General features: G+C 44.6%; 1 protein-coding gene across 1 annotated transcript in view; it reads left to right on the forward strand.

Moving 5' to 3' along the window:
- The window catches only part of LOC123997656 (gamma-aminobutyric acid type B receptor subunit 1-like), a 51271-nt gene extending 27388 nt beyond the window's left edge, over nucleotides 1–23883 (forward strand). Inside the window, exons 9-24 of the mRNA XM_046302109.1 lie at nucleotides 187–357; nucleotides 1076–1177; nucleotides 1457–1522; nucleotides 1833–2024; nucleotides 2623–2868; nucleotides 3093–3156; nucleotides 3994–4071; nucleotides 7816–7966; nucleotides 8450–8582; nucleotides 8975–9091; nucleotides 10274–10381; nucleotides 16692–16785; nucleotides 17386–17513; nucleotides 19599–19727; nucleotides 20021–20164; nucleotides 21785–23883. Of these exons, the coding sequence (XP_046158065.1) occupies nucleotides 187–357; nucleotides 1076–1177; nucleotides 1457–1522; nucleotides 1833–2024; nucleotides 2623–2868; nucleotides 3093–3156; nucleotides 3994–4071; nucleotides 7816–7966; nucleotides 8450–8582; nucleotides 8975–9091; nucleotides 10274–10381; nucleotides 16692–16785; nucleotides 17386–17513; nucleotides 19599–19727; nucleotides 20021–20164; nucleotides 21785–22075 (2214 nt within the window). The 3' untranslated portion in view covers nucleotides 22076–23883. The remainder of the gene's footprint in view (nucleotides 1–186; nucleotides 358–1075; nucleotides 1178–1456; nucleotides 1523–1832; nucleotides 2025–2622; nucleotides 2869–3092; nucleotides 3157–3993; nucleotides 4072–7815; nucleotides 7967–8449; nucleotides 8583–8974; nucleotides 9092–10273; nucleotides 10382–16691; nucleotides 16786–17385; nucleotides 17514–19598; nucleotides 19728–20020; nucleotides 20165–21784) is intronic.
- Nucleotides 23884–24291: the final 408 nt, after the last annotated feature.

The following is a 24291-nucleotide window of genomic DNA, read 5'->3' on the forward strand; positions in this document are numbered from 1 at the left end:
TGTCAGGGTGCCGATGCTCTGAACACCGAAACCAAAGTCATGATAGATAAAGAACAAGAGATCCCCTTCATCTCTTAATTCAATTGAAATCAGTGCAATACGTTGCATTGGTACGGAATAAATTAGGACTGTATATTGCCTGGCTGTCTAGTGTTTTAAATGTTTATCTCCCGCTCTCTTTCTCAGTTGTCCTATGGCTCCAGCTCTCCAGCCTTGTCCAACAGGAACCGCTTCCCCACCTTCTTCCGCACCCACCCCTCGGCCACCCTCCACAACCCCACCAGGGTACGCCTCTTCCAGAAGTGGAAGTGGACAAAGATCGCTACCATCCAGCAGACCACAGAGGTCTTCACTTCGGTCAGTACACTCTCTCCGTCTATCTCTTCTCTCTATGTCTCTCTCTCGCTCTCTTTCTATCGCTCTGTCTCTGTATCTCTCTCTGTCTCTGTCTGTCTCTCACTCTGTCTCTCACTCTATGTCTGTCTCTCTCTCTTTCTTCCACAGTCTCCTCTTCAGTGACTCTCCCACATCTTAATGAGCAAATGAGTGTGTGGGAGTGGGTGTGTGCGTACGTGGGACTTATATGCAGTATGACAGTCTTTTAAGTATTCAATCCCACAATTGATCGTGGATTTGTTGGAATATTGGTGGTGAGCAACCGGATGGATGATGTGGCACTTAGAGTTAACCTCCATTAGAGGAAAGAACCCATCGCTCCTCTTTCCCTACGTCTTTTCCCTCTTTATCATCTCCCCTTCTTTCTGCCTCTCGTTTTTCTCTCTTTCCCCACCTCTCTCTCTCAAATGATCTTTCTCTTTCTCTCCCTCTGTCCTTTATTATCTCTTTCCTCTTTTACTCTCTGGTTTCTTGGTCCATTTCAATTTCTTGTGCCTTTCCTTCCTCATTTTCTCACCCCTTCCATCTTTCTTTCAATATCGACCCCCCCCACCCCCTCTCTTTCTATCTTCCCCATCCCTTCTCCCATCCCTTCATCCCTTCTCTCTTTTGTCTTTCCTTCTCTGTTCTCTCTTCCTTCTCTCTTTCTATCTACCCTCTCTCTTCTTCTCTCATATAGACTCTGGATGATCTGGAGCAGAGGGTGAAGGAGGCTGGGATTGAGATCAGTGTGAGACAGAGCTTCCTCACTGACCCGGCTGTCGCTGTCAAGAATCTCAAGGTGCTTTGATAAAATATTCAATGGGGGGGGGGGACTGCTGTTGCTCTCCCCTGCTCACAGCTGCACCTGTTAGCGAAGTGAGGTGATTTAGTACAGGAAATGAATACAGGAGGCTAATTAGCACTACCAACTGCCAGGCTGTGAAGTGCCGAGGTAGCCGAGGTTGTACCATAGAATTGGAATAGTCAAAGTGTAAAGGCTTGTATCATTATTATTGAACTATGCGAATGTATTTTCATTAACATGGCTTAAATCATTGCGCTTCCTGTCATTGAATAGCGTCAGGATGCCAGAATAATTGTGGGGCTCTTCTATGAGACGGAAGCCAGGAAAGTGTTTTGCGAGGTGAGTGTTTTTCATTGTTGACCTCAAGTTATGTTGAGCATTAAATTATCGGGCTATTTGTGGTTATTGACCTCTTGTATATTTTATTTAATTAATTGTCATTTGTACTGTGGTGATGATGTAGCCTTGAGAAGCAAATAATATTTATGTGTAATTAAGAATAATTTAACAGACAATTAAGTGTTTCATCTTCTTCTTTTCTGTCTATTTTCTAAATGTTTCTATTTTTTCCTATTTTCTCTCTCTTTCGCTTTCTCTCCCCTCTCTCCCTCCAACTCTCTCCCTCCAACTCTCTCCTTCCATCCTCCAGGTATTTAAGGAGAAACTGTATGGGAAGAAATATGTCTGGTTTCTGATTGGTTGGTACGCTGATAACTGGTTCAAGATCAAAGACCCGTCCATCAACTGCACCATCGAGAACATGACAGAGGCGGTGGAGGGCCACGTTACCACAGAGATCGTCATGCTCAACCCCGAGACCGTCCGCGGAGCCTCCAACCTGGTGAGAACATCTGGTCCGGATCTCATACTGATCCAGGATCAGGTCCCCCAAGTCCATGTAATGTTATTGATTATGATCCGCATTCCAATGTGGTGAGCAACATCTGCTCTCCATCTGGTCATGTCGTCCCTTCAATTTCACATGCTGCCAGCTTAGCTGCTGATTATCTTCATATTCCTTCCTCTACCTGCAGAGCGGCGGCTTGATGTGCTTCTGCAGTAGTACACTCTAGGGGCCCTTTAGGCTTTTCCACACCACATGTTTCTTAGCCCAGGGCAGAGACACATACTTAGACATTTATATGAAATAAATATCCCTGGCCCAGGGCTAGCCCTGAGCTAAGTACAGTACCGTTTGATTTCAAAGGCTAGTAATACGTAACTAGTAATACGTAACTAGTAATACGTAACCATTACACAGTGCTTGAGGGTCCATTATTGCCTAAATCTAAGTTGACCCTAATACAACTAACATAGTGATTCTAATTATATAAATGTCACACTAATGAGTTTGGTGGACAATAGTTCAGTTTGAAAGCCACACGAATGGTGACGCTCATATATCAACTCCTCCCCTTCCCGATGTCTGGTCCAATCAGACCTCTCAGGAGTTCCTGGGGGCGTTGATGAACCGGCTGGGGGGTAAGAACCCGGAAGAGACAGGGGGCTTCCAGGAGGCCCCTCTGGCCTACGACGCTGTCTGGGCCCTGGCCCTGGCCCTCAACAAGACTGTGGCCCCTCTGAAGGCCAAAGGCCGCAGGCTGGAGGACTTCAACTACAACAACCATGACATCACAGCAGAGATCTACCGCGCCCTCAACACCAGCTCATTTGAAGGCGTGTCTGTGAGTACAGGAGGGAGGGCCATCCAGTAGAATATACTAGGGCCATGTTCATTAGGGCACAAAATGTTTGAAAACCTTTTGCAATGGAAAAAGCAAATGAGTGTTTCTTATTATACAAGTCCAGGTAGAGAACATGTGTGTAATGTATGTATTGGCTCATTCAATAAGTCTGAATGGATGACAGTAGATTTCTGACTTGATGTAGCACTTTTCTTCTCCTTCAGGGCCATGTGGTGTTTGATGCCCAGGGTTCCAGGATGGCGATGACCCTTATTGAGCAGCTGCAAGGTAAAGTCATCTATCACCATTTCAACCATATTTCAGACTTTCCTTGTTCTGGATATCCTACAGTAGTTTTTTTGTTGTTTTTAAATGAGAAAGAATCATTGACATTCTGTTGCGGAGCGATTGAATGTCAGCCAGTCCAGTCCGTGCATCAAGATTAAGGCTGTCTGCTGAAGCTGTTCTTACTTTCCCTCCGTTCTCACCCGTGTTGATTTGAGAGCAAAGTGGGGGGTTTTTTGGACAGGCAAATTGTGTTTATTTCCAAATGTGTCGAGTCAAGCCTTCAGTCTAATTGGAAGAGGCCTGGACCGAAGCTAAAGTGGCATATTATTGTGTACCTTTGTTCTTTTTGGAGCCCTAATGGATAACGAAAAATAATCATCCTACTTCTGCCTGCATCACTGGGTGGCATTTCGCGTGCTGCCGTGCTCGTGACGAGGTCGGGTAATCGGGTTAATACATTGAAAGCCTTGACTTGAATTTGTGAATTATTCTCGTCAGTATTCATGGTTCAGGATGCCACATATTCATTCTCTCCCTCTGTCTTTCTTTCCCTGTGGTAGCTCTGTGTCGGTACCTCTCTCTGTGTCGTCTCGATCTCTTCGTTCCACTTTTTCCCCTCTTCTCTCTTTCTCTCTATTTGTGGATCTGAAATGTTCTGCCGTGTACTTCCGTAGCCTTCTTTTCATAATGATATTTTGATCTGTCTTTCTTTTTCAAAGTGTTTCTTTTGCTTGTTGTCGTTTGAACCCTTCGTAACCCAAGGACATTATGTAGGCTGGAAAGAAAGAGGATCTGAGAAGATGCTAATTGAACTATCTTCTCCCTCTCGCTGTGTAGGAGGCAGTTATAAGAAGATTGGATACTACGACAGCTCTCAGAAGAATCTCTCCTGGTTCGGCAACGATGTGTGGATAGGTGGGGCGGAGTTGATTACGTTTGTCTTTGTCAGGCTTCCTGTGTATGTCTCTCTCTCTCTCTCTGTGGGTGGGGATGTGTGTGTGTGTGTGTGTGTGTGTGTGTGTGTGTGTGTGTGTGTGTGTGTGTGTGTGTGTGTGTGTGTGTGTGTGTGTGTGTGTGTGTGTGTGTGTGTGTGTGTGTGTGTGTGTGTGTGTGTGTGTGTGTGTGTGTGTGTGTGTGTGTGTGTGACTGTCTCACTGTGAGTCATCTATGTAACCATCTATCTCGTTCCCCTCACATTAGACCTACTGTTACGCCTACTCTTTCTCTAAGCCCGCGATGCCTCCATCCATCATTTCCATGTCAGACAAATCACCACTTCTGGCTTTAAAAGCAATCATTTGGACCCTCATCCTCCTTTACCCAGAATTAGTTTACACCCACAGCCCAGTGGCCAGACCATGGCAGTCAGGAAAGCCTGACCCCCACCTACACTTCTTCACTTTAGGAAAGTTCAACATCCACCACAGTCACAGAGCGTGACACTGTCTGCAGAGAAATGCTGTTACTGTCGATTTGCTTCAGCCACACCAAGACAAATGTTGTAGTTCCGTTGTTTACCGGCCCAGCCCTCCCTTGAGGGGTGACACACTTGTGCCTGGGCTCAGAATTACTGCACCGCTAATCAATCGTGCATGCTGGGAGTCCAGAGAGAGGGCACCGTTGTAGACTTTTAAGGAAACGATTTGTTTCCAAGGCTTAGCTTAGCCTCCGAGGGGAGCGGGGCCAATGGGTCCAATCAGAGACGACTATATGGTGACCTGTATCTATCTCTGTCCTTCACAAGGCCAACTTACTGTAGGGCTGAGTTTGGTGGTCTTACTGTTATGTAGTGTGACAGGAGTGAGCTTGGTGTGATGTAGGTTTACAGAGGTGAGGATGGTTTGTTCCAGAGGCGATGGAGGGGAGTCTAGTTTTCTGGAGTGTGATGGAGGTTAGTTTGTTCCAGAGGTGATGGAGGGGAGTCTAGTTTTCTGGAGTGTGATAGAGGTTAGTTTGTTCCAGAGGGGATGGAGGGGAGTCTAGTTTTCTGGAGTGTGATAGAGGTTAGTTTGTTCCAGAGGCGATGGAGGGGAGTCTAGTTTTCTGGAGTGTGATAGAGGTTAGTTTGTTCCAGAGGGGATGGAGGGGAGTCTAGTTTTCTGGAGTGTGATAGAGGTTAGTTTGTTCCAGAGGCGATGGAGGGGAGTCTAGTTTTCTGGAGTGTGATAGAGGTTAGTTTGTTCCAGAGGGGATGGAGGGGAGTCTAGTTTTCTGGAGTGTGATAGAGGTTTGTTTGTTCCAGAGGTGATGGAGGGGAGTCTAGTTTTCTGGAGTGTGATAGAGGTTTGTTTGTTCCAGAGGTGATGGAGGGGAGTCTAGTTTTCTGGAGTGTGATAGAGGTTAGTTTGTTCCAGAGGTGATGGAGGGGAGTCTAGTTTTCTGGAGTGTGATAGAGGTTAGTTTGTTCCAGAGGGGATGGAGGGGAGTCTAGTTTTCTGGAGTGTGATAGAGGTTTGTTTGTTCCAGAGGTGATGGAGGGGAGTCTAGTTTTCTGGAGTGTGATAGAGGTTAGTTTGTTCCAGAGGTGATGGAGGGGAGTCTAGTTCTCTGGAGTGTGATAGAGGTTAGTTTGTTCCAGAGGTGATGGAGGGGAGTCTAGTTTTCTGGAGTGTGATAGAGGTTAGTTTGCTATAGAGGTTAGTTTGCTATAGAGGTGACGGTGTTAAGATTAGTTGACCCGCACGCTCTTAGAAAAAGGGTTCTAAAGGGTTCTTCAGCTGTCCCTATTGGAGAACCTTTTTAGGTTCCATGTAAAAAAACTTTTTGGTTTAAACCATTCTGGATTCCATGTAGAAGCCTCTGGACAGCCAAATTACCTTTTTAGATTTTAGATGGCTCCTTTTATTCTAAGTGTCTACAGTAACAGAGGTGAGTCAATATTACTGGTGAGTCGCAGCCCAATGGGCCAAACTGGTTGCCACGTCATTTTCCACGTCATTTCAACAACAAAAAACGTTATGACGCTGAATCAAAAAGTCATCCACATTTTTTCAACCAACTTTGATCCTAAATCCAATGGGGAAATTCTTTGTTGATTTCATGTTGAATTCACATTAGTTGACAACTCAGTCAAATGCAAATCAAAACTAGACATTGAACTGATGTCTGTAACCAGTGGGAGAGTTGAGGTTAGTTTGCTATAGAGATGATGGAGGTGAGTTTAGTTTGTTCTTGAGGTAACGGAGCTGAGTTTAGTTTGTTCTTGAGGTAACAGAGGTGGGTTTAGTTTGTTCTTGAGGTAACGGAGGTGAGTTTATTTTGTTCTTGAGGTAACGGAGGTGAGTTTAGTTTGTTCTTGAGGTAACGGAGGTGAGTTTAGTTTGTTCTTGAGGTAACGGAGGTGAGTTTAGTTTGTTGTAGAGGTAACGGAGGTGAGTTTAGTTTGTTCTTGAGGTAACGGAGGTGAGTTTAGTTTGTTCTTGAGGTAACGGAGGTGGGTTTAGTTTGTTCTTGAGGTAACGGAGGTGAGTTTAGTTTGTTCTTGAGGTAACGGAGGTGAGTTTAGTTTGTTCTTGAGGTAACGGAGGTGAGTTTAGTTTGTTCTTGAGGTAACGGAGGTGAGTTTAGTTTGTTCTAGAGGTAACGGAGGTGACCCCTTGTTGAATTACTCCGTCACTTTCTTTCTCTCTTCGCGGTCGCCCCTAACAACCACTTCAGCATAGCTGTCTTCCTAATCACTGTGGCAACTGTTACAGAGCTTGGTCTCCATGGCAACACCCTGTCCTGATTCCTTGATCAAGGACGGAGGAAGGTTTAAACAGTGCAAACACATCAGCTGACAGGACAGTGCTCGCTCTCTCATCAACGCACACAAGAACACACCCATCTTCTCACAGCCGTTACTCTGTTCTTAGACAGGATGTCTCAGATGTCACTTTAGGCAAGTCAGTGATGTGATATCGCTGAAACCGTCAAACCAAATGTGGGCGCCCTGGTATTGTGACACCCCTGGGGCTCGACACTGTGTCACCCTCTTCCTGACATGGACACGTCACCACACACTGACACAAGTCCATGTCACTGTCACCACCCTTACATAAGGACACAGTGACACCCACACCCCGAGAAGCTGTCAGGATCTGCAGGCAGAGCTGGATTTAGACAGACAGGAGGATACAGAGAGAAATCAGAGACAGATAAAGTCAGTCAGCTGCACTTTCAACGATCTCCTACCTTGAAAGAACCAATGGTTACTTTTTAGTTATGCACATGTTTTGCGATATTTAGGGTGATTTCCACATCTATCCTCATTTATTCTTAATTTCTGTACCTTCTTGGTCATTGAATTAAATCATTGGTTACTGTGTAAATTGATCGTGCCAATTTCATTTGATCCTTTAGGTTGGTGTCTGTAGAGGTTACTGAACGTAGTGCCCTCCCTGTTCAAATTCTGATTTTGATCTTAATTCAAAACATAATTGTCCTTTTGCCCTGTTCTGAGTGACATCAAGTACAGTGCAGTAGACTGTCTGTCTCTTTAAGGCATGGATGGACTAACCTCTGTCCGGCCTCCTTTCGTTTTTTCGTTCTTTCTTTCGTTCTTTCTTTCGTTCTTTCTTTTCTTTCTTTCTTTCTTTCTTTCTTTCTTTCTTTCTTTCTTTCTTTCTTTCTTTCGTTCTTTCGTTCTTTCTTTTTCTTTCGTTCTTTCTCTCTGTTCAGGTGCCGGGCCCCCGGCTGACTCGACAATAGTCATTGAGGAGTTTAGGTACCTCTCTCAGAAGCTGTTTGCTGCTGTGTCTGTCTTCGCTGGTCTGGGCATCCTGCTGGGCATCGTCTGTCTGACCTTCAACATCTACAACAGCAACGTCCGGTAAGATTATAACTTTATTTCCCCTCCAGAGGGAATTTATCTCGCACATTTAAGCAACACTGTCATCGTAGGCCGTCATTGTACCTAAGAATGTGTTCTTAACTGACTTGCCCGGTTAAAGTTTCAATTAAAAAAGATTACAGCTCGAAAAACAGCTAGCAATTCATCATCAACAATTCATCATCACCACGCTGGGTCGAGTATGACTGTCTTTCTGGTGGGTCCTGCTTGTAGGTCTTCAGATGGCTGTGGGCAAGTGATAGTCACGTCTATGTCGGCATTTGGCATTACTGTCTCCAATCCATGCAGAATGCCTTGTCACTTTGCATTCAGTGACAAAATATGCCACTTTTATGACATTGCTGTTGTGACAAGTAGTTCCAATGCAGTGTAACGGACAGTGCACGTGAAACAGTCCCTTTGTGGGTTTCTGTCTATATTCTCTGGCCTTTCTTCATACCCTCTTTGTGTGTGTTGTGCCAGGTACATCCAGAACTCCCAGCCCTACCTGAACAACATGACGGCAGTGGGTTGTATGATGGCCCTGGCTGCTGTGTTTCCCCTGGGGATCGACGGACACCACATCCACAGGTCCCAGTTCCCTGTGGTCTGTCAGGTAACGCAGCTAAAGCCGTGGGAATGGGTTGTTCTTCTGGTGCTAGAGTAGAGGGATGTGCTGCGATGGCTTGTCAGGGGAAATGATTCCTCTCTCTGCCTCTGTTTCTCATATTCTATTTCTCTCTCCCTCTCTCTCTCTCTCTCTCTCTCTCTCTCTCTCTCTCTCTCTCTCTCTCTCTCTCTCTCTCTCTCTCTCTCTCTCTCTCTCTCTCTCTCTCTCTCTCTCTCTCTCTCTCTCTCTCTCTCTCTCTCTCTCTCTCTCTCTCTCTCTCTCATTATCAATTCAGTTGTTGCTTTATTGGCATAATAAAAATTGCATTTGCATTGCCAAAGCATCAAAAAAGTTCAATATTGAATCAACAAAATCTCTCTCTCTCCCTCTCTGTCTAGTTCCGTCTGTGGCTGCTCGGCCTGGGCTTCAGTCTGGCATATGGCAGCATGTTCACCAAGATTTGGTGGGTACACAATCTCTTCACAAAGAAGGAGGAGAAGAAGGAGAAGAGGAAGGTAAGCCTTTTAGGAGGGCCAGAGGAGGGAACAGGGAAGCTCCAGAGTCTACAGTACTGAGTGTGTGGTGTTGGCAGATAAAAAATACACAAGCCGCTGGGAGATGTGCTTTGCTCTGCATGTTAAAGTATCTCTGTATATCTTGAGTACAGTAAAATAGAGTACAGCACAGTAGAGTAAAATAGAGTAAAGTTGAGTACAGTAGAGTAGAGCAGCGTACGACAGGCTTGAAACAGACAGGAGTAACACAGACACACGTACACGCACACAGACACACACACTCACTCACACTCATACAGAGAGATACCTTCACACACACACTCTTACCTGTGATGCTCACACTATCGGCTTGATTACGTATGCATGTGTGTGTCCTGTCTAAGATAGCGTGTCCTGAAGCTAGGGAGACACTGCGAGTGTGTGATGTGTTGTGGGAATTCTTCTAAGACCTAATCAGGAGAATGAGAGATTAAGCCATTTATGGAGCATTTATGAATATGTATGAGTATTAAAGTTCTATGTGGAAATCCAACCTTCGGGGGCTTTATTAGTTGAGCCAATGCAAGACGAATCAGGTTGACTTTCAACTCTCTTTAATGGCCGTGCAAGGGCAATTTGCCAAAGAGCTCTGTGAAAGTACTTTAAAAAGTTTCCAAGTCAGAATATGGCAAGACTAGTGAAGGCAGTCAAATCATTTCATGCACTTGGAGAGAAGAGGTGACAAGGTCTATGCGATACGGTTTGGTTATGTCTGGGGTGAACGGTTGCAGGGCTAGAAGCAAGCCAGAATGAAGTGATGGAAAATGAAGAAGCATGTTGTTTATTTTGCATTTTTTTGGGCCCAATTTCTTCTTGATATGTTACCCATTCAAAAACCACTGTTGTGCGTATAGCATCCACTGCCTAGAAACTCCTCAATTTACACTTAGAATATTTCAACAGTATTGTCTAAATGCCAATGAATTTGTGTGTGCTTTGTTTAACCAGGGAAGCCCATTGACATGAATCTCTTTTTAAAGGGAGCTCTGATAACTTAAGTATTCTGTGCTGATACACGTATACAATACTGTACTCTGTTGGCACTTTATCTACCCTATGCTTGAGTCCTTTTGTCCTTGTTTGTGGACTCACTGCATTACCCTTGGTCCTTGGATTGTGATTGGTTCTCCTGTATCCCTGCAGCACCTGGAGCCATGGAAACTCTATGCAACAGTTGGAGTGTTACTAGCCATAGACATCCTGTCACTCATGATTTGGCAGATTGTGGATCCTTTACACATCACAGTAGAGGTACAATGACACTGTCGCATCGGTCACACCCCTGGACCTTTTTCCTATTGCTGTTGTTTTAGTCTGAATTCAAAATGGATTCAATTGTTGTTTTTTTGTCACCCATCTACACACAATACCCCATAATGACCAAATGAAAACATGTTTTTAGATTTTATTTTGCAAATTTATTGCAAATTAAATACAGAAATATCTCATTTACATAAGTATTCACAACCCTGGGTTAGTACGTTGTAGAAAGAAGCACCTTTGGCAGCGATTACAGCGGTGAGTCTTTCTGGGTCTCTAGTGCTTTCCACACCTAGATTATGCAACATTTGCCCATTGTTCTTTTCAAAATTCTTCAACTCTGTAAAATTGGTTGTTTATCATTGCTAGAGATCCATTTTCAGGTCTTGCAATAGATTTTCAAGCAGATTTAACTCGGCCACTCAGGAACATTCACTGTCTTCTTGGTAAGCAATTCCAGTGTAGAGACTATATACAGACGGGAAAACGAGTCAATGTGCTGGGGCACCGGTTATTTGAGGTAATACAGTTGAAGTCGGACGTTTACATACACCTTAGCAAAAATACATTTAAACTCAGTTTATCACAATTCCTGACATTTATTCCTAGTAAAAATTCCCTGTCTTGGGTCAGTTAGGATCACCACTTTATTTTAAGAATGTGAAATGTCAGAATAGTAGTAGAGAGAATAATTTATTTCAGCTTTTATTTCTTTCATCACATTCCCAGTCGGTCAGAAGTTTACATACACTCAATTAGTATTTGGTAGCATTGACTTTAAATTGTTTAGCTTGAGTCAAATGTTTCAGGTTGCCTTCCACATGCTTCCCACAATAAGTTGGGTGAATTTTGGCCCATTCCTCCTGACAGAGCTGGTGTAACTGAGTCGGGCTTCCTTGCTCACAAACGCTTTTTCAGTTCTGCCCTCAAATTTTCTATGGAATTGAGGCCAGGGCTTTGTGATGGCCACTCCAATACCTTGACTTTGTTGTCCTTAAGCCATTTTGCCACAACTTTGGAAGTATGCTTGTCCATTTGGAAGACCCCACTCATGTCTTGAGGTGTTGCTTCAATATATCCACATAATTTTCCATCTTCATGATGCCATCTATTTTGTGAAGTGCACCAGTCCCTCCTGCAGTAAAGCACCCCCACAACATAATGCTGCCACCCCCGTGCTGCATGGTTGGGATGGTGTTCTTCGGCTTGCAAGCCTCCCCCTTTTTCCTCCAAACATAACAATGGTCATTATGACCAAACAGTTCCATTTTTGTTTCATCAGACCATAGGACATTTCTCTAAAAAAGGAACGATCTTCGTCCCCATGTGCAGTTGCAAACCATAGTCTGATGTTTTTATGGAGGTTTTGGAGCAGTGGTTTCTTCATTGCTGAGCGGCCTTTCAGGTTATGTCGATATAGGACTTGTTTTACTGTGGATATAGATACTTTTGTACCTGTTTCCTCCAGCATCTTCACAAGGTCATTTGCTGATGTTCTGGGATTGATTTGCACTTTTCACACCAAAGTACGTTCATCTCTAGGAGACAGAACGCGTCTCCTTCTTGAGTGGTATGACAGCTAAGTGATCCCATGGTGTTTATACTTGCGTACTGTTGTTTGTACAGATGAACGTGGTACCTTCAGGCGTTTGGAAATTGCTCCCAAGGATGAACCAGACTTGTGGAGGTCTACCATTTTTTTTTCTCGGCTGATTTCCTTTGACTTTCTCATGATGTCAAGCAAAGAGTCACTGAGTTTGAAGGTAGGCCTTGAAATACATCCACAGGTACACCTCCAATTGACTCAAATTATGTCAATTAGCCTAACAGAAGCTTCTAAAGCTATGACATAATGTTCTGGAATTCTCCAAGCTGTTTAAAGGCACAGTCAACTTAGTGTATGTAAACTTCTGACCCACTGGAATTACTGCAGTGAATTATAAGTGAAATAATCTGTCTGTAAACAATTGTTGGAAAAATGACTTGTGTCATGCACAAAGTAGATGTCCTAACCGACTTGCCAAAACTATAGTTTAACAAGAAATTTGTGGAGTGGTTGAAAAACAAGTTTTAATGACTCCACCCTAAGTGTATGTAAACTTCCGACTGAGGATCTGAGGACCCATGCTAAATTGTTTCAGTCTCCTGAGGGGGAATAGGCTTTGTCGTGCCCTCTTCACGACTGTCTTAGTGTGTTTGGACCATGATAGTTTGTTGAGGATGTGGACACCAAGCTCTCAACCTGCTCCACTATGGCCCTGTCGATGAGAATGGGGGTGCTCGGTCCTCTTTTTCCTGTAGTCCACTATCATCTCTTTTGTCTCGATCATGTTGAGGGAGAGGTTGTTGTCCTGGCACCACACGAACAGGTCTCTGACCTCCTCCCTATAGGCTGTCTCATCGTTGTCGGTGATCAGGTCTACCACTGTTATGTCATCGGCAAACTTAATGATGGTGTTGGAGTCGTGCCTGGCCATGCAGTCATGAGTGAACAGGGAGTACAGGAGGGGACTGAGCACACACCCATGAGGGGTCCCTGTGATGAGGATCAGCGTGGTGAATGTGTTGTTACCTACCCTTACCACCTGGGGGCGGTCCGTCAGGAAGTCCAGAATCTAGTTGCAGAGGGAGATGTTTAGTCCCAGGGTCCTTAGCTTATTGATGAGCTTTGAGGACACTATATGCTGAGCTGTAGTCAATGAATAGCATTCTCACATAGATGTTATTTTTGTCCAGGTGGAAAGGGCAGTGTGGAGTGCAATAGAGATTGCATCATCTCTGGATCTGTTGGGGTGGTATGCAAATTGGAGTGGGTCTATGGTTTCTGGGATAATGGTGTTGATGTGAGCCATGATCAGCCTTTCATAGCACTTCATGGGTATTGACTTGAGTGCTACGGGCCGGTAGTCGTTAGTGTTCTTGGGCACAAGCACTACGGTGGTCTGCTTTAAACATGTTGGTTTTACAGACTCGGACAGGGAGAGGTTGAAAATGTCAGTGAAGACACTTGCCAGTTGGTCAGCGTACGCTCGCAGTACATGTCCTGGTAATCCGTCTGGCCCTGCGGCCTTGTGAATGTTGACCTGTTTAAAGGTCTTGCTCACATCGGCTGCGGAGAGTGGGATCACACAGTTTCAGTGTTATTTGCCTTGAAGCGAGCATAGAGGTAGTTTAGCTCATCTGGTAGGCTCGTGTCACTAGGCAGCTCTTGGCTGTGCTTCCCTTTGTAGTCTGTAATAGTTTGCAAGCCCTGCCACATCCGACGAGCATCAGAGCCAGTGTAGTACGATTCGATCTTAGTCCTCTTGCCGCTTTACCTTTTTGATGGTTCGTCGGAGGGCATAGCGGGATTATAAGCTTCCGGGTTAGAGTCCTGCTCCTTGAAAGTGGCAGCTCTAGCCTTTAGCTCAGTGTGGATGTTGCCTGTAATCAATAGCGTCTGGTTGGGGTATGTACGTACGGTCACTGTGGGGACGACGTCATCAACGTACTTATTGATGAGGCGGCAGGGTAGCCTAGTGGTTAGAGCGTTGGACTAGTAACCAAAAGGTTGCAAGTTCGAATCCCCGAGCTGACAAGGTACAAATCTGTCGTTCTGCCCCTGAACAGGCAGTTAACCCACTTGTTCCTAGGCCGTCATTGAAAATAAGAATTTGTTCTTAACTGACTTGCCTAGTAAAATAAAGGTAAAATGTAAAAAATTTAATTAAAAAATGAATCCAATGACTGATGTGGTGTACTCCTCAATGCCATCGGTGATATCCCGGTACATATACATATTCCCGTCTGTGCTTGCAAAACAGTCCTGTAGCTTAGCGTCTGCTTCATCTGACCACTTTTTTATTGATCTAGTCACTGATGCCTCCTGCTTTCATTTTTGCTTGTAAGCATGAATCGGGAGGATAGAATTATGGTCAGATTTGCCAAATGGAGGATGAGGGAGAGCTCTTTATGCGTCTCTGTGTGTGGAGTATATAAAGGTGGTCCCGAGTTTTTTTTCTCCTCTGGTTGCACATTTAACATGCTGATAGAATTTTGGTAAAACGTTTTTCAGTTTCCCTGCATTAAAGTCCCCGGCTACTAGGAGCACCGCCTCTGGGTGAGCGCTTTCTTGTTTGATTATGGCAGATTACAGCTCATTCAATGCTGTCTTAGTGCCCAGCCTCTGCTGGGGGGTTATTTAAACAACTATGAAAAATACAGATTAAAAATCACTAGGTAGGTAGTGTGGTCTACAGTTTATCATGAGATACTCTACCTCAAGTGATCAATAGCTCGAGACTTCCTTAGATATCGTGCACCAGCTGTTATTTACAAAAATACGTTGTCCGCCACCCCTTGTCTTACCAGACGCCGCTGTTCTGTCCTGCCAGTGCAGCGTAAACCAGCCCGCTGTATGTTGATAGTGTCGTCGTTCAGCCTTGAAACATAAGATATTACAGTTTTGAATGTCCCATTGGTAGTTTAATCTTCAGCGTAGGTCATCTATTTTATTGTCCAAAGATTGCACGTTTGCTTGCAGAATGGAAGGAAGTGGAGGTTTATTCAATCGCCTACACATTCTTAGAAGGCAGCCCTTTTTCTCCACCTCCACGCAAATCATGGGGATCTGGGCCTGTTCCCAAGAAAGCAATATATTGTTTGCATCAAACTCATCAAACTCGTTAAAGGAAAAAAAGGATTCTGCCAGTCCGTGGTGAGTAATCGCAGTCCTGATGTCCAGCAGGGATTTTCGGTCATAAGAGACAGTAGTGGCAACATTGTGTACAAAATCAGTTTAAAAAAAAGTTCCAAACAAAAAACCCAATCGGTTTGGGGCACATAAAACATATGCCTTCTTCTCCGGTGCCAACCCACTGTTCCCCGGTAGGCCATTATTGTAAATCAGAATTTGTTCTTAACTGACTTGCCTAGTTAAATAAAGGTTCAATATCAAAATGGTGGAGTAATAACATTGTTGATCTATCCTCAGTTTTCTCCTGTCACATCCATTAAACTCTGTAACCGGTTTAAAGTCACCTTATGGTGAAATCCCTGATTGGTTCCCTCCCTCTCCGGCAACTGGGTGTATTGATTCACCATGTTCAAAGGGATATTCAATGTCTGCTTTTTACATTTTTACGCATCTACCAGTAGGCTTTTTTTCGCGAGGCATTGGAAAACCTCTGTGGTCTTTAGCGGTTGAATCTGTGTTTGAGATTCACTACTTAACTGAGGGACCTTCCAGATAATTGTATATGTGGGGTACAGAGATGATGTAGGAATTCAAAAATCATGTTCAACACTATTGTTGCATACAGTGTGAGTCCATGCAACTTTACTACTGAACTTATTTAAGCTTGCCATAGAAAAGGGGTTGAATACTTATTGATTCAAAACATTTCGGCTTTTAATTTTCTATTAATTTGTAAACATTTCTAAAAACTAACAAAATTCCACTTTGACATCATGGGGTATTGTGTGTCGGCCAGTGACCAAAAATTGAAATGGTATCAATTTAAAATTTTGGCTGTAACTCAACAAAATTCAATATTAAAAAGGTACTCGGACATCTGAGCTGTCTTTTTTGAGGGGGCATGGTAACAGAAGAAATAAGAAACCCACACACCACTCTTGATAGTATCACTGTTCTTTAGTAAGCTTTTATGTATTGGCCACACGGCCTTCGTCAGGCTGTAACACAACAAGATGTGGAAAAAGTCAAGGGGTGTGAACACTTTCTGTATGCTATGTGGCATTAGCTTTCGTATGTAAGCACTGTCACATGTCTGGTGTTCAACAAAATATTATTTCTTTGATGTCAGTCATCTTGTTGTTCGTTTACTTTCTACTTGTGAGTTTTAAAGTTAATAAATTGCGGATATCACAACGGAATGTCTTTCACTCTGTCTCCCGTTCTCTCTCACTTTCCCTCTCACTTCCTCTCTCTCTCCCTCGCTCCCTGTCTCGCTCTCCCTGTCTCTCTCACTTCCTCCCCCCACCCTCTCTCCCTCTCTCCCTGTCTCGCTCTCCCTGTCTCTCTCTCTCCCTGTCTCTCTCTCTCCCTGTCTCTCTCTCCCTGTCTCTCTCACTTCCTCCCCCCACCCTCTCTCCCTCGCTCCCTGTCCCTCGCTCCCTGTCTCTCTCTCTCCCTGTCTCGCTCTCCCTGTCTATCCCTGTCTCTCTCACTTCCTCCCCCCACCCTCTCTCCCTCTCTCCCTGTCTCGCTCTCTCCCTGTCTCTCTCTCTCCCTGTCTCTCTCTCTCCCTGTCTCTCTCTCCCTGTCTCTCTCACTTCCTCCCCCCACCCTCTCTCCGAGTAGAAGTTCACTAGGGAGGCCCCTAAAGGAGACTTGGATGTCCTGATTCAGCCCCTCCTGGAGCACTGCACCTCAGAGAAGATGAACACATGGCTCGGTATCCCTCCTCTATTCCCTACTCCTTCTCTCGCTCACTCCCTCATTCCCTCTTTTTTTTCACTCTCTCACTCCCTCAATCCCCAGTCCATTCATTGTTAATTAAACACTCCTCGTATCTCAGCCCCCCACATTAGCTCTTTCTCTCTTTTTTTTGTCTGACCCCACTTTTTCTTCCCCTCCTCTCACTCACTCAACTCAGTCATTGCCCGCCTTTATCTTTCCCGCATACGCTTTCATTTTATCTTCTCCTTTCATCTGTCTTTCTCTCACTATCACCATACTGCCTCTCGTCCTGACAGTGGCAGTTCTTCTGAATGCATTATACTATCAAATTCAAATAATATGGGTCACAAACTGTGCCATTGCCCCATAGCATTCCCTCTCTGTGCTATGCAAAGATATTGTCACCCCATTGAGCGACGTAATGAAAGAACAATGGACACTTGGACAGAAGAAATAAAGGGGGAATATGCATTTCCTTCAGTCAACTGCCTAACACCCCTCCATCGTCTTCGCTTTCCATCTCGCTCTCGCTCTCTCATTCTCTCTCTCTCTCTCGTTCTCTCTCTCTCTCGTTCTCTCTCTATCTCTCCACCAGGTGTAGTGTATGGCTACAAGGGACTGCTGCTGTTGCTGGGGATATTTCTAGCCTACGAGACCAAGTCTGTTTCCACGGAGAAGATCAATGACCATCGAGCCGTGGGGATGGCTATTTACAACGTGGCTGTGAGTCTCAACCATCACAGGGGGAGTGCTCTGGTTTCCGCTCTGCATTTTAGGCAGTCCATCGAGCGAATGATCTCCAAGCAACAATTAACTATTGGTAGAACGATAGCAGGGGCTAGGCATGGTCTCTGTGTGGACATGAGATTCAATGATTCGTCAGTGCATAATGATGACATACTGCTAAGACTCATTATTTCTGGTGGTAAGCATGTGCTCATAAATGTATTTTTGGAAGACATATTTTTGGCATAAGGCAAAGCATTAGTGCTATACTTAAACAATCATTTGAATTTGATTTGAATCGGTGAAGGATCATCACCAAAAGATAGCAGCGATAACATACGGTACCATCTAAGTGTTGCAAACAAGTAGCCATAGCCATTCGGTAATCCTACTCACACAGGGGTAATCCTACTCACATAGGTGTAATCCTACTCACACAGGTGTAATCCTACTCACACAGGTGTAATCCTACTCACACAGGTGTAATCCTACTCACACAGGTATAATCCTACTCACACAGGTGTAATCCTACTCACACAGGTGTAATCCTACTCACACGGTGTAATCCTACTCACACGGTGTAATCCTACTCACACAGTAATCCTACTCACACAGGTGTAATCCTACTCATACAGGTGTAATCCTACTCATACAGGGGTAATCCTACTCACACAGGTGTAATCCTACTCACATAGGTATAATCCTACTCACACAGGTGTAATCCTACTCACACAGGTGTAATCCTACTCACACGGTGTAATCCTACTCACACAGGTGTAATCCTAATCCTCACACAGGTGTAATCCTACTCACACAGGTCCTACTCACACAGGTGTAATCCTACTCACACAGGTGTAATCCTACTCACACAGGTGTAATCCTACTCACACAGGTGTAATCCTACTCACACAGGTGTAATCCTACTCACACAGGTGTAATCCTACTCACACAGGTGTAATCCTACTCACAGGTGTACAGGTGTAATCCTACTGTAATCCTATACAGGTGTAATCCTACTCACACAGGTGTAATCCTACTCACACAGGTGTAATCCTACTCACACAGGTGTAATCCTACTCACACAGGTGTAATCCTACTCACACAGGTGTAATCCTACTCACACAGGTGTAATCCTACTCACACAGGTGTAATCCTACTCACACAGGTGTAATCCTACTCACACAGGTGTAATCCTACTCACACAGGTGTAATCCTACTCACACAGGTGTAATCCTACTCACACAGGCGAGCAAATCCATGAAATGTCTGGTAATGTAGACTATTGCTGGAAAAAAACAAACACTGCTCTTATACGGGCAAACATTTTTATAACTTTAGCTTTAGGCTGGGTTTCTATTTCTGCTCAACAATGTGCAAACATTTTAGTACTCTCTGAACAATGATTTACCTAATTGCCAGAATTTGCCCAGATTCCCATCTCAAAACAGCTTAATGAGGAACCAAAACACTTACGACTGCAAACCACCCACAGTTTTACATCTTTTGACTGCGCATTTGCTGTGGGGCGGTTGTGCAATTATGAAGTACATACAGTCGTTTTTTTTGCAAAGCAGAGGAAAGAACATTTAATTGATCAATCATTCAGAAAGCTTGATGAAATTGTTAAACACAGCTGCAGTTCCGGACAAAGGGGAAGCATAGATGTTGATTTCACCATTTTATTTAATTGTGTGTATTTCGTGGTGTAATACACATAGATGAATTATACATTTCCCTACATAAATGGTGCCCTGTATGTGATGGACTCCTTTAAAATAAATCTGCAAAGGCCTCCTTGTTGGGAAGCAGAGAGCTTTTGTAAGGCTTGATATTGAGATGATGTGCCAGTATGGTACTGCTAACCTGCTACTTCATCTATGACTTTTTAATGATGTTTTCATATTGGGAACCTCGTTGGAATGATAAGCAGTTGCCGAGCGCTTTTTGAGATCTTATATTCCTCTTTCACCTCTCCCTTGATATTTACCTCTTTGTTTCTCTCCCTCTCTCTCTTTCTATATCCCTCTCTCCCCTCTCTTTCCCCTTTCTCTCTCATCCTCTCCCCCCCCCCCGTCTCTGCAGGTGTTGTGCATGATCACGGCTCCCGTCACTATGATCCTCACGTCACAGCAGGACGCTTCCTTTGCCTTTGCCGCGTTGGCCATAGTGTTCTCTGTCTACATCACGCTGGTGGTGCTCTTCGTGCCCAAGGTACACTATACTGTGTAGAATAGGCCTGCGTCCCAAAAGGCACCCTATTCCCTTTATAGTGTGTTACTTTTGACCAGGGCTCTGGTCAAAAGTAGTGCACTATATCGGGAATAGGATGCCTAGGACTCTGAGTCATTTAGCAGCAGTATTTAATGGACACTTGCATCAGCACTGGGAAAACAAAGTCTCAATACTTTCCTCAATGTTAACATTTCCAAATTCACATATAGTATATGGTTCTTCTCTGTCTCTCTGGCTGTGTAGAAATAATGTTATACTCTGTTCTATTCTAGATGCGCAGGCTGATTACGCGTGGTGAGTGGCAGTCGGAGCAGCAGGACACGCTGAAGACCGGCTCGTCCACCAACAACAACGACGAGGAGAAGTCTCGCCAGCTGGAGAGAGAGAACCGTGAGCTGCAGAAGATCATACAGGAGGTACAGTACACGTGTTTTACATTTACATTTTACATTTTACATTTAAGTCATTTAGCAGACGCTCTTATCCAGAGCGACTTACAAATTGGTGCATTCACCTTATGACATCCAGTGGAACAACCACTTTACAATAGTGCATCTAAATATTTTAAGGGGGGAGGGGGGTGAGAAGGATTACTTTATCCTATCCTAGGTATTCCTTAAAGAGGTGGGGTTTCAGGTGTCTCCGGAAGGTGGTGATTGACTCCGCTGTCCTGGCGTCGTGAGGGAGTTTGTTCCACCATTGGGGAGCCAGAGCAGCGAACAGTTTTGACTGAGCTGAGCGGGAACTGTACTTCCTCAGTGGTAGGGAGGCGAGCAGGCCAGAGGTGGATGAACGCAGTGCCCTTATTTGGGTGTAGGGCCTGATCAGAGCCTGGAGGTACTGAGGTGCCGTTCCCCTCACAGCTCCGTAGGCAAGCACCATGGTCTTGTAGCGGATGCGAGCTTCAACTGGAAGCCAGTGGAGAGAGCGGAGGAGCGGGGTGACGTGAGAGAGAACTTGGGAAGGTTGAACACTAGACGGGCTGCGGCGTTCTGGATGAGTTGTAGGGGTTTAATGGCACAGGCAGGGAGCCCAGCCAACAGCGAGTTGCAGTAATCCAGACGGGAGATGACAAGTGCCTGGATTAGGACCTGCGCCGCTTCCTGTGTGAGGCAGGGTCGTACTCTGCGGATGTTGTAGAGCATGAACCTACAGGAACGGGCCACCGCCTTGATGTTAGTTGAGAACGACAGTTTGTTGTCCAGGATCACGCCAAGGTTCTTAGCGCTCTGGGAGGAGGACACAATGGAGTTGTCAACCGTGATGGCGAGATCATGGAACGGGCAGTCCTTCCCGGGAGGAAGAGCAGCTCCGTCTTGCCGAAGTTCAGCTTGAGGTGGTGATCCGTCATCCACACTGATATGTCTGCCAGACATGCAGAGATGCGATTCGCCACCTGGTCATCAGAAGGGGGAAAGGAGAAGATTAATTGTGTGTCGTCTGCATAGCAATGATAGGAGAGACCATGTGAGGTTATGACAGAGCCAAGTGACTTGGTGTATAGCGAGAATAGGAGAGGGCCTAGAACAGAGCCCTGGGGGACACCAGTGGTGAGAGCGCGTGGTGAGGAGACAGATTCTCGCCACGCCACCTGGTAGGAGCGACCTGTCAGGTAGGACGCAATCCAAGCGTGGGCCGCGCCGGTTTTGATACACCTTAGCTGTCAACGTAGAATCACAACACATCGAGATTGAAATACATTTAATACATTTAAAGTACATCTGAAAAATTGGAACTAGTAATTCATCATTCAAACAATCTTCATCATACAGGTGGTACTACAATACACTCTCACTTTGATACCTTAGATATCAAAATACAATCACAATGCATCTATTAAAATACATCTAATATGTCTGAATTATTTGACCAACCAATAAATTTTATCATTCATTTTATTATATTTTACTAAGAGATATGATTGATACATAAGGAATACATGTCTGATTCATGCTCAGTGAATGATTTAGAAATGATTCAGCTTTACCCATGAGTGTCCAGTATTAATAAGACCTCTCCCTCTTCCGTGCTCTCAGAAAGAGCAGAGGGTATCGGAGCTCCGCAACCAGCTGGTTGAGAGACAGGCCCTGCGCAACCGACGACGGCCCTCATCCGGCACCAATCAGAACCACAGCAACCCGTCCCCGCCCTCTTCCCAGCCAGACCCCAAGTCTCTCCTGCCTCCACCCGGTTACCCCAACCCCGCGTCGGACAATCACTCCTCCTTACCCCCCTCCTTCTCCAACTCCTCCAACCTGTACCAGGCGGACAGCAAGATAAGTCGCAACCACTGTCACAACAGCCAGATCCCCCTGCTCTACAAGTGAAGGGGGTGGGGGTGGTGGGCTGGAAGAGCGCAGAGCACACGGAGGAACGAACACACATGGAGGCACTGACTTTCACTTGTTGTGGAAAAAGAGCACAAGCTACTGACATTGACAGAGTGAGTGGAGGCACACGACGGCAGAGGGCTTTTCCATTCACTACAGGCTGCGGTGAGGCGAGTCACCCGGGGTAACACCAGTCTTTCTCACAGTCAATCTCACTGTGGGAACCTGAAGCACTTATGACTAGTAATACGAGTTATTGAATAAGAGACGAGCACATCCCAGAGTAACCCTCAGTCTACTTGTGGAGACAAGACAGATCTCCCCTTTTCACTCCTCCTCTTTCCTCCTTCCCTTTGTTTTCTCGTTCTGTTGTGCAGGTGTATCTAGGTTCTCCGGGAGGACTTTGTGTACTGTGTGTGTTTGCTCCTTTTTGACTCCTGTCTCTATTTGTCTCTTTTTGACTCCCGTCTCTGCCTATTTGTCTTCTGTTTGTTGAAATAGCGAAGCACATGGTAATTGATTAATATTGTTATTGCATAATGTATGATATGTTATGTCATGGATTCAGTGTTGTGCCCTATATCTATTTAGTTCAATAGTTTTTTCTTTTTTTTGGGGGGGGGGTGTAAAGGGGTGGAATCTGTTCAAATGCAATTAGAGTGGAAAAAAACAGCACAGTTTCCCTGTGGATTCAATTTACTGGATTTCATATCAAGACGCCATCTAAACTCAGTGTAAAGTCATCCTAACTGACAGTGAATTGCCAACATAGCCATATGCAGTAGAGGGTTTTGGAATGGACACCCACATTTTGGGACAATAGCAAGATATTTGTGGATGTTATGCTGTACACATATTCAAGTACAGCTTTGTATCTTCAATCACATGTTTGCTGTTATATGCTCTTGAATAGATGAAACCCATTTGATAAGAAACGTGTGTAATGTGATGTGTAACCTAATCCATTTTCTATGGAACATCTTTTTGAACGTTTTCAATTGGACTTGAATGGATATGTTCCGGCGATTTGAACTTTCTTGGACACATCAGAGATATTCAAAGGGAGCTCAACCTCCTAAAGATTTTAAACGGCATATGTATTATGCATCAGTCTTCCAAGCAATTTTTTATTTTTTTTTGTCTTTGGGGGAAAACAGATTTGAGTGACAATCTGTATATAAATGTAAATGTGAGGGTACATGCCTGTCACCCGGTGGTCTTATATTTGATGTTCCTTTCCTAATTGTCCCTCCAATTTTAGCTTTGTACAAACCACGTCTGTGAATGTGATGACGAAGAGTGTAACGTATTCTGACATGCGTCTACGACAGTTAATATATATGTACAATCTCATTCGTTAGCAATTCGTCCAAATGTATGAAGCAATGATATAACACAGCTTTATTGGCAAGTTACGTAAGTGACGATACTTTTCCAAAATAGCGTGATCTCATGTTGCACTATAGTTCAAGACGTAACAGGGTTTCAGGTCAGGATTTTGTTGCCATTCTAATGACATACTGTAGCTCAGGGTATAGGAAAGTGAGATATACAACCTCTCCATAGGAAGTTATTGGATGAAATAGTCCCTATTTATTAACTGTACATGGACGACATTGGGTAATATTGTAATATATGTATGCGAAGATTATTTAGAGAAATATACTCTTGCACATGTATGAATATACACTGAGTGTACAAGACATTAAGAACACCTTCCTAATATTGAGTTGCAGCCCCTTTTGCCCCCAGAACAGCCTCAATTCGTGGGGGCACAGACTCTACAAGGTGTTGAAAACTTTCCACTGGGATGCTGGCCCATGTTGACTCGAATGCTTCTCACAGTTGTGTCAAGTTGGCTCGATGTCCTTTGGCTGGTGGACAATTCTTGATACACACGGGAAACTATTGTGAAAAATCCAGAGTGTTGCAGTTCTTGACACACTCAAGCCGGTGTGCCTGGCACCTACTACCATACCCTGTTCAAAGGCACTTTGTCTTGCCCATTCACCCTCTGAATGGTTCACATACACAATCCATGTTTCAATGGTCTGAAGGCTTAAAAATCCTTCTCCTCCCCTTCATCTACACTGATTGAAGTGGATTGAGCAGGTGACGTCGATACGGGATCATAGCTTTCACCTGGATTCACTTGTTCAGTCTGTCATGGAAAAAGCAGGTATTCTTAATGTTTTGTACACTCAGTCTATACA

Source organism: Oncorhynchus gorbuscha, linkage group LG15 (assembly GCF_021184085.1).
Source record: "Oncorhynchus gorbuscha isolate QuinsamMale2020 ecotype Even-year linkage group LG15, OgorEven_v1.0, whole genome shotgun sequence".
Lineage (NCBI taxonomy): Eukaryota > Metazoa > Chordata > Actinopteri > Salmoniformes > Salmonidae > Oncorhynchus > Oncorhynchus gorbuscha.